The 10,668-nt window shown below is 39.7% G+C and overlaps 1 protein-coding gene across 1 annotated transcript; it reads right to left on the reverse strand.

Annotated features, from left to right (window-relative positions):
• Positions 1-1,188: 1,188 nt before the first annotated feature.
• LOC139968205 (uncharacterized) lies at positions 1,189-5,824 on the reverse strand. The gene is made up of 3 exons (XM_071972595.1): positions 5,646-5,824; positions 2,697-4,214; positions 1,189-2,360 (listed from the first exon to the last, which is right to left on the reverse strand). Exons 2-3 carry the CDS (start codon positions 4,212-4,214, stop codon positions 1,581-1,583), a joined length of 2,298 nt encoding a protein of 765 aa, XP_071828696.1. The 5' UTR covers positions 5,646-5,824; the 3' UTR covers positions 1,189-1,580.
• Between the last annotated feature and the right edge of the window lie 4,844 nt (positions 5,825-10,668).

Here is a 10,668-nt window from a genome sequence, read left to right on the forward strand (position 1 = left end):
GTAGGCCTACAACATATCGTCATTCGTTATGTGTAACGCAATTGTCATTCGTTTTAGTAACACCCCCCTATAAGTAGTAGGAATATGCCAAGAATAAGACTAAGCTTATTTTAAATCACGCATAAAAATGAAGAGAACTAATATTTCTTAACATGAAAAACCATGTAGTTGCAACTACAAGATACCAATGCCTCTACTATGCAGTGTTCGTTGATGGACGTAAAAGCAACGAGTATGAGGATAGGTATATGTAGGCCTATTTAGATCTACAGTTCTGTCAGTGTCACTGTTAGTATTTTAGACTCGAGTTGCTTACGATATTCTCTAAAAAACAGTTCAGGCTCATAATGACAAACAAAAGGGCAAAATAGTTTGTTCCATGCTATATTTTAAATTCATTTCCGAAAATTATCAGTTAGAACTTCCGCGAAGCATTAAGACACCCGCAACCACGTAAGGTCGCGTAACCCATACGAAGGATACAGTCACATATACTCCTTTTTCCCGTTCGTAGGCCTATATCAGACTAACTATTTCACGTGCGATACGGACCTGTGTTCCATTATATTATTATGAAGTAGTTTCAGTCAATTTATACACGTTTTTAAGTCGTAAACACACCGAAATATGCACTAGAAATAAATTCCGAATGTCGCAGTAACCCATTCTTAGTGCGATTATCGTTATGAAAAGCTGTCATTGTTTACGTTTTCCGAGGATTCAATTCTCAGTTGACCTGACCCCAAGTGAGAATCGGGCATGCGCACTCGTAACTCTGAACTCGCTTATTCAATTCCTGACATAGCAATTTAATCCAAGTTGACTTAGTATATTTAATGAATAATCTTGTATTTCTTGATCCCATATTTTCTCTCGGGGGTCCTAATTACTCCCGGGCCGCGGTAGCTGTAGCCCTTTTCGTCAGACCTGATATTAGTAATGAATCTTGAGGCGATTACTGACCTCCCGACTTTGGACAATTGCGACACGATTAACGACAAAACGATTTCTGACGCGACATGGGGGGGGGGGGTGGTTTCCCGAGGTAAAGGCAGGTTGTATATTTCGTAAATTTGTACGTTGAATCTTAATATTAGCATAATACCAAAAGCGTCGACAGTTTTTAGAAAGCTACTTCTTTCTGCATGGTCTAAAAGGAGCATTTGAATAAGTACACAACAAATGAAGTCTGTTTATTACAATGTTATAATTTATAATGTTACAATTTTGAGATATGTCAGTCCGATCAATTTTATTATTAAGATCAAATTAAATGTGCCAAATTACTAAGAAAAGAATAGTTTTGGAAGGTTTTGATAATTTTGTTAGATTTTGGAAAAAAATTGAAATAAAGGAAAACAGTTAGTATTCTTGCCAAAAGATTAAAAAAATAAAAAATAAAAAAAATGATAAAAAAGGTTAAAAAAGGTTTAAAAAATAAAAAAGCTTGAGACAATTTTGTAAATTTCCTTTAAAAAAAATGAAAAAAGTTTTAGTTAAAGTTTAGATTCTTTTCATAGCAAAGTGACACAAGTAATTACAATTTAATTTCAAGAATTTTAATTTTAAAGTTTTCAATTTTAAATTTTATCAATCCATTCTTTAAGGTTTCTTGGTATTAGTTTGTTTTCCGATTCCAATTTACAACAAATGATATTTCCTTGACCGAGATTAAATCTATGAAATGGCTTAATTGTTCTGAAGTAGAACTCATCCAACATATCCTGCACTCCACTCTCACTATTTGTGCAAAACATGATTACAGCGCCACCACCGAAAGTAGGATGTGGATGGATGTCGATAAGTACCACACGTTCGTCATCCGTTGGCAGTAGAAGAAAGGAGCTGTTGTTGATGGTGTATAACATGGCTTCCATGTGATATGGATTAAGTTTGCTGACGTGATAGGCCAAAGAGCTTCTTTTGTTAGTAGGATTCACTATGTCCAGAGAAAGATTCCTTGGAAGCATCCGTAGCCTAGATGGGAGGCCCTGCTGAGCGCCAACACATCCTCTCCAGACAAGACCGCGAAGCGTAAAGGTGCTCTTGACGATTTTAAAGGCATCGGTAGCTAATATACAGTCGGATGGCTTAAAGAGAGACCGATGGAGCAAGTTACCTAAGTTGATGGTCTTCCAGAGCCATTTCTGGACCTGGAGTGATTTCAAGCTGTGACTATCAAGCAAATCACCGGACTGCATACCGAAAGAGTAATACGTAACTGCAAGAAGGGTGTGGTTAATTGCGCATGCGTTGGTATCTCGTGATGCCCTGTTAACGTTGAACTGAGAGAGGCGTTCACTATAGACGTGACTCGGGAGGCTCAGCTTAGGAATCAAGGCATCCTTCATTTCACACACCTGGTCAAAAAAAAATAGACGGACAAATTACACTTCATTTTATGAAATATCGGTAGAAACCCTAACCCTAACACCTCATCTCCCCGTCGTTTCCACACCTTCCCCCTCCTCCCAATCGCCCACTACTCGGCTATTCCATTTGCCCATTGATTTGCTCTTAAGTTTACATCTTCGCTATTGCCCATCCCCCACCACACTAACACTATATACCCGGCCATGAAAGTGTTGTGATGCATGTTATGCGAATATCACCTAGACTGAACATGGTAAGCAACACATTATATTTATGTAACGACTACGACTATCCATTGTGATGGAAATCAACCGGACACTTACTGGGAATGGCTGGATGTGTGATAACATTACATATATGCCATCCTTCTCTTCTTTGTGGTCGACAGTCGCGCCTGGCTGGTCATGATTGGTACTCATGTCAGATCCTCCGCCACTTAAGGCGCTATTCACAATCTCAGATTCATGTGTGCTCTCTGCTCTCTGTTCTGTCACTGTGCTTCCCTCCTGGCTAATCACTTCCTCCTGTGACGCTGCATCACTTGTTGGAACCTGATCACCAACCATCTCATTCCTGTTGTCACCAGAACAAGTTGGTTTTGGAACAACCAGCGAATCCATCTGGCGTATGTCTGAAGAAGCTTCCTCTTCGCCTTGGTCGTCCTTCTCGGCCTCAACCTTGGTAGTATTTTGTTCGTTTTGGGCATCATCTCCAGTCGTGTCTCCGAAGAGGACACATGGGGTATCCTCCTTCTCGGTGCCGGGTACCGATCTCGATACATCAGGTTTCGGTTCTTCTGGTTCGTCATCCTTTTGTGGGAGGATCTCCTCGCTCTGATATGTGTGTTCGTACCATCGTGGCTGAGTTGGGATGGTCTCTGGATAGCCATTGTACTTGGGCGCCAACCACGGGTTGAGTGGCCATCTTGGCTTCCTTGAATGATAGCGCTTCGGTGCCTCGAGAGACACAGGTGTGGGGTGTGTGTTGGATAAGGATGGCTTCGCATCTTCGGAAGAAGAGCTAAGCAAGCAGACCGAAAGGGACGAATTCTGCATAGAAGGAAGAGTGGAAGTATAATCTACATCCTGTGTTTGTCCGCTACCTGCCTCTGATTTTATCTCCCCTCCGATACCTTCAAACATGCATTGAAGAGAGCTGATCGTGTCATTCCAAGAGGAAAATGATGACGTCACTTGAGGATGCTTAATCCCAAATAAACGCTGAAGCGATACATGCAAGTCACTATCCGAAGAAACACTATAAGGCATCGCTTGGAATCGAATATGAAATAAACGGTGAAGAAAAATGCCTAAGTCACTCCAAGAGTAAAAACATGTGTTATGGATTGTGTTTTTGTTTGTTTTAAATACATATTTAGATGAAATGTCATAATGAGGAGATGACGGGAAGGTGATTTGAATCTGAGTAAGACTGGTGATTGATAGCGTTGATTGTAGCTTTACAACACTGGTAGATTGAGGCTCGATGGGCGACTTCTCAAGTCTAGTGTACTCCTGGACACTCTTAGCCTTCCATAGCAAACGAGGGTGCACTCTGCTATTATTGGCTACTGGGAGTGAAGATGATGTAGGAGGTTGTTTGCCGCCATCATCGAAGTTGTTGGTCTGAGCTGAGTTTTGGTGGTTGACATTTCCAAGCTCTTTCTTACTTTTCTTGTCTCTTCTATCTCGCCTTTCCTTTTGTCTAAGTTTCTTGTTGTTCTTGGCCTTCTTTGATTGTTTGTTTTCTTTCTTGGTTTTCTTCCCCTGTTCATCAGAACTGTCAACACAGCAACAGCAACACCGTCGAAGGAAACGAATAAATTTGGATTGAGACGGCATCTGTTGTAAAAAATAATTTAAGCAAATAATTAAGATTAAAACTGATCATTCAGATATTATTTGTTCTCTCTGTAGCCTTACTGCTTGAAATGATCGTAATCCGACAAATTTAAAGCAAATTAAATATAAATCGTATTTAAATGGCTCTCTCTTTTAGAAATAGCTTAAATGTTTAAAATGCTCCCTTCAGACATTTTAGCTCCTTTCAGAAATGCTACTTTTCAGACAAAGTTGATGAAGAACCTAGTTTCTCTGGTTTAAAACATTGTTAATATGTATTCATTGTTTTATGCCTATAAAATAACTGCTAAATAGGTGCACCATCTTGATGAAGTTCAATATCACCGGATATTATTGTTCAAAATATTAACAGAAAACCATTAAAAATGTTACCAGTATTATACTAATTGTGGCCTTTGTTATAAAACAGAGTGGAAACAGTTATAATAATTCAAACAATCCATTATATAGACTGTTACCATGAAACGTCTATAACGAATTGGTAATTTAAACTGTGGATTTAATGGCTGTCATATGTGTATGTAATTATATCACTTCTTCTTATGGTAAGTTAGTATAATTGCCGTGGGCGATGATACCCCATGCTATCCTACACCCACCCCCACCCCCCACTATCCCCCACCACCTCCGTCTGGCGGATAAAGCAAACTTGGAGAGGTAGAAGCTAAACACCCAATGAGGGACTAAGCGGAACATTTGAAAGGTGAAGACTTTGGCTGCCTATTCTGTTCAAACAAAAAGTAATTTTCAGTTGAATGATTCACTGATACTGCCGTATCTTGCAAGTGGTATATCATAACGCCCAATTCCGCCTTCCTCACTCCCCTCCCTTCCCAGCGTTCAATAAAGTTTACAAGTCTCACCTCCCCCCCCCCCGCCTACCCCCGTATTCATAAACTAACTCAAGCATACTGCAGTGGCTTTTGTCCCACATGCTTGGCACCAACAAATCTTTTAACGCCAAGTTTGGGGAAAAAAGCATAAGTGATTCCTTGTTATTTGAAGACAAAATGGTGGAAATGTTTTATAAATCAACCTTAAGTTGGTGATTTAGTGCCAATGGTTGGAAACCTGTGATTCTGTCAGCCGTTGATGGGGACTTTGTGTCCGCACTCTCTTGTAGACCTATATCTTTAGGCCCATGCTTTATTTACCGATGAACGTTCCGTTACAGCAGTTCCTCTCCCGCTCCCTCGCATTGTCCCTCCTCTCCCCCGGCAACACCACCCCATTACCCTATACTCTTAAGTCAAATCCCGAATAAAAGTGCCCTCAACGGGGAAAGGGGCATTTCATTGATCTGTTGTACTAGTACTATAGGCTACATGCATGAAGTACGCAATAACGCGCAGTCAAAACTTGTAATATCTACAGTGCTTATACATTATTTCAACTGAAAGCAATACCAACCTTGAATGACTTTCTTAAAGTTTCATGGACGTTAAGATGAAGAAAGAGAAAAAAATGATTCGAAAAAAGCCTTTTGCCAATGCTTCTGCAATTTCTTCTTTGCGGTCTGGTACTCACGAGTTTCTCTCTTTCAATGTTTTCTGTGTGAGCCTTAATGTGCACGTATATGTATTGAATGTTTACAAAACATTCAGCTGGTCACTTGGATATCTAACGTACGGAGGTTTGCGTTATCATTGTTACGTAATCGAAAACAGCAGCGCGCACTGCTTCGACTGCTTGATAATCTGTGTATACTTCGTATGCGCCCTTTCTTCGTCGTTGTTACACGCGGTGTATACGAAAGCGCAGCACTTACTGCATATATTGAATAGTGTATTAGCTACTATACTATTGGCAAAGGGGAAAGTAATATTGCAATACTATAGCCTCGTTTTCACGACCGTTTTGTTTTCGGAGTGCGGGGGGGGGGGGGGGAGGGGGAAGCTGGAAGGGGAGGAGGTGTGGCCATTTCCGCTCTTTCCCATAGTCATGTCCTTCCAACCGGGTCTTCAGTGTTTAAAATGACAGAGAAAATGGTGTTCAAATACGTTCCGCTTAGCCTATAAAACGTTCTTATAAATTATGTAACTTAATATCCCAGTACTGTCGTTACCCACAGTACACTAGGGTGGAATGTAATTGTTTTTGCTGCAAAATAAATAGTATTATCCAAATTTGTACCGTATTTACTAGATGAAACCATAAAAGCTTCCATATCGAAATCTACATCCTCTTCATTTAAAAAAAAACCCACAACAGCCGTAATCAAAATAGTTTTAATTTTGTGACCCGTTTTCCTACTGCTAATGGGGGTTTGATTATTTGCTTTATTTTTTGTGATCGTTTGCTCAACCAAATTTAAGGTCAGACTATAACATATCAAATACACTACGTAAAGTCTTTTAAGTTCACATGCACTGTTTACCTGTTTTCTTTATTTTTTTCTTACTTTATTTACTTTTAACTTTTTACTTTAATAGTTTCCCTTCCTATACACTCCCTTTGCCTTCTCACAATGTAAATCCATGCATATAGTGAGATTTACTTGTCGGAACAACGTATTCAACTATAGAGATTTTGTTTTTCAACCTATCTCCATCCCCCCGGACCCCCGGGACAATGAAGAAACGTTCACGACCCCGACCCCCCCCCCCCACCCTGACATACGGAGTATAAGACCTACCATAACTGGGGCTGGGGTAATGAAAATGTAATGTTGGATTTCTTTGCCCGAGGTTGCACTTGTTTAGACTACAGTTTTGAATGAGTGTAGGTCTTTACGGGCTCCTTCGCGGCCCCCTTGCCCTTACATATGTGCCCATAGGCGTAGATGGGGGAGGGCTGGGGGGCCTGCAGCCCCCAACCAAAATGTTTTGTGAAAATTCGGGCAATATGCTGAGAATTTTTCGGGCACCTGCTGAAAGAAAAATAATTTGCAATGTGTTTTTCATCGGTTAAACTTATATTATTATGATAATTATTCTTGTAAAGACTTCCCCAATAATTCTAACCAATATGGAAGGGTAATAACACGAAAATGATTGTATGTTATTGGCATGCGATGCAATTATCGATGCATGCCTATATGATATGCACATTAACATGTTGAACGCGCTTTATATTTTTAGGGCAAGTCGTTACAGCCCCCCCCCCCCCCCCCGCAATTAAATTGAGCTCCTACGCCTATGGATGTGCCAGCACTTACTCACGTACTCTGGGTTTAGAATGATGACTAAAGTGCCATCTCGATTCCCTCTTCGTCTGGGGCTTTCTCTCTCGCGTTTCGTCCGTCTTGCTATAATTCTGTATAACCCGATTCCTTCATCATAACCAAACTCAATCAATATGTCTCATTCTTATGTGTAACACTTTAGTATTACTTTTTATTGCTTTTAATCCTACAATATCATTACTCATAATTGCCACCTAATTTTTGGAATGATCGGATCAGCTTACTGAATTTCTCGAGGGAGTAAAAGATTGAGGCAAAATTCCATTAAGAGTTTAATAACAGGAGTCTCGTCTATAAACATCGTCACCGATATTCATATTAGGTCGGTGGGAATCTTTCATGTTATTATCGAGGTGAATACAAACTTTCATTTTAACATAAAGAAGCGTCTTTGTAATAGGAGACAAACGGAGATGTCTCTTGAACTAAGGTTTATTTTGTTTGTTTTCTTGCCAAACAAGCAGATAGTTTGGCGAAATTATATTAAAACATTATCGCTGTTCAAGTAACACGATTCGCGGTATCCCTTTGATGAAACGAAGATGCATAACTTTTTCATCCTGTTTGATTTGAGTACTTTCTGTTTAATCTTTCAAGTTTAAACATAAAAACTGGCATTTCGAGTTCAAAAGAAAGCAAAAACTTATATAAAACTGGTGGGGTCACGTTCAACCGGTCAAAAAGAGGGTTATTCTCAGTACCCGGTGTTTATAGTTCCTTCACTTTCATGCTACTTGAAATCCACTTTTCGTGAGAACAATAAAGAACTAAACCCAATATTTCCTGATCTTTCTGTGACAAATAATAACAACCTATAGTTACGGAGATTTTCGCCTTTACTGCAAAAGAAATCACTGTAGTGGACTTAACGACATATTCTTAAGAGTTTGGTAATCATTTTCCATAATCAAATCATTTTGATTGACAGGCCCTTTCATTGTCCCCTGAAACTGAGCATAATTCCTCTTTCCAAGGAAAACTGAAGCTCTCCGATAGTCTAGAGAAACATGGTAAAGAAATGACACGATCTAAGCAATACATTGGAGTAATGTGTTTAGCAGACAAACTTTATACCTACATTTAAATTTTGGATAAAACGACTGAAAATTGAAAATACACAATAAAATTGAACACAGTGTATGAGAAGCCGTTGGGTTGATCGTTAGCCAAAATACTATGTCTGTGTCTATAAGCTTCTACCTTTCTTTAGCACTTCCCTGATTTCTGATTTCTGAAAGATAAGTGATATCAATTAAACAGTATTTGTGCAATCAGGGATCTTCTCAACATTCAGCTGTAGCAGACGACCTAAGATTTCCTACTTCCCTCTCTCTGATTTTATATTTTCTATTGACATCGTATCAATGGTTCGAACCATCACCGCGACTAGAGGTGGGGTAACGCACATACCTTCAAAGCCATATTTTCTGATGTGTTCTGCAACATCTCATTCGTAGGCGTCTTTAATTTATGGAAACCTCTTCGGACGGCTGATTATTACATAGCAAGATGCCGGGAAAACGGTTCGTTCGCGAAATAAATTTAAAGAAAATGCGCTTAAAACTTTTGGTTTTCGTGTGTGTTCTTTGATGATTATATGTTCCTTTGTATGCAAGGATGAACTCCCTAATGTATGCATGGCTGTTACAGGCTTCGTATAACATCGGCAATGTTCTCAGGAAACGATGGCCCAAAAATGTCATGGCGGTAAAACTGAAATACTGCCATCACTTTGTTCTCAGCAACCGTATATATACATTCTCAGGCAAATATGGTTTTCTTTTGTTATTACTTTCGTCTCCCTAATTGCTAGTTCTGGCGGTACCTCTTAAATTGACTACATTCAGCTTCAGGTGATAAGACGGAAAAGGGGAATAAAACGATCAAATCAATTATTAAGAATTAAAATGATTATAAAACGGATTCCAAAAAGAGAACTAAAGTAATAATTTGACTTGAAACCGGATCGGTTGTTAGAGGGAATATAGGAGTATAGGCCATTTAGGAAAATGCGGAAATGAAAACGACGTAAAATCGATTGAAGCGTTCCCATTAGGATGATTGTCAGAAGACCGAACGACCTTGCAGAATTTAAGTTATCAAGTATATTAAGTTCAGTTTGTATATGGTCTATTTTTGGCATTCGACTTGGCCCCATGCACATACACAATAGAAACATACGAAGAGTCACCTCATTGGCGTCATTGCTATTTTCTCATTTCTCCACGACCTTGCCATTCTCGTGAACGAAGATATCGATGACGTATTTCCTCACTACATTAACTTTGTCTCAATGTCTCGCTTCCGGAGAAATCTATTCAATTGGCGCGATAAAAGCATTCGCTGTATAGCGTTGCTCGATAGTGATACAGACGTGTACGGTGTGCCTTGTGTGCCATAAGTCCTGAAATCGACATACGTCGAATTAAAATTGACGTATGTCGGTTTCTCGTGCTCTCATTGGACGACCCGTGTCACATGTTGTTTTCTGGCGCTCTGATTGGAAGAAATCGACATATATCAATTAAATTGACTTACCGGTATGTAAGTTTCTCGTGCTCTCATAGGATGATCATTGTCACTATAGTGATTTAACAGTTTTCTGATTGGAAGAAATCGACATATGTGAAAGAAATCGATATTTGTCGATTTCATCTAGTCAGAGCACGAGACACTTAACATTTGTCAATTTAATTCAACTGTCGATTTTAGGACTTATGGCACACTAGGTGCACCATAGTCATGCCTCATTTCCAATTAAATTCTTTTATGAAAAGTGTGAAACATACTACCTTATGCTGTACAAAGAGGTCTGACGAGACGGGTTGGGTGAGGGTAAAGCCACAGGGCAAGGGGTCAATTACTGGTCCCGCGGGATATATGGGGAAAGGAATAGATGAGTTCTCACTACTTAGGGGGTGGGGGGGGGGTTGCAGTTTTGCGGGGATTATTAAGACTTCGAAAAGTCGGCCACGGTGACAACAGTATTTGTTCTCTTTCCCACCCATCCCTCCCTCGCGTCCGATATACTTCTCGACACCTCTGGTTACGAAAGACTTTGCCAAGTGGAAGACGGGGTGCTTGAATATCCAAAGTAAACGCCGTCCTCACTAAGCTCCTCCATCAAATGAAATTCGACATTCTTTAAGCTCAACCAGGGGATTAAACTGGTTCAAATTAATGGGGGACAAACTATTCATCTATGAGCTCAGTAGAAGACTATATATGATTGAGGTATTTGTTCTTATT

Source organism: Apostichopus japonicus, chromosome 5 (assembly GCF_037975245.1).
Source record: "Apostichopus japonicus isolate 1M-3 chromosome 5, ASM3797524v1, whole genome shotgun sequence".
Taxonomy (NCBI): Eukaryota; Metazoa; Echinodermata; class Holothuroidea; order Aspidochirotida; family Stichopodidae; genus Apostichopus; species Apostichopus japonicus.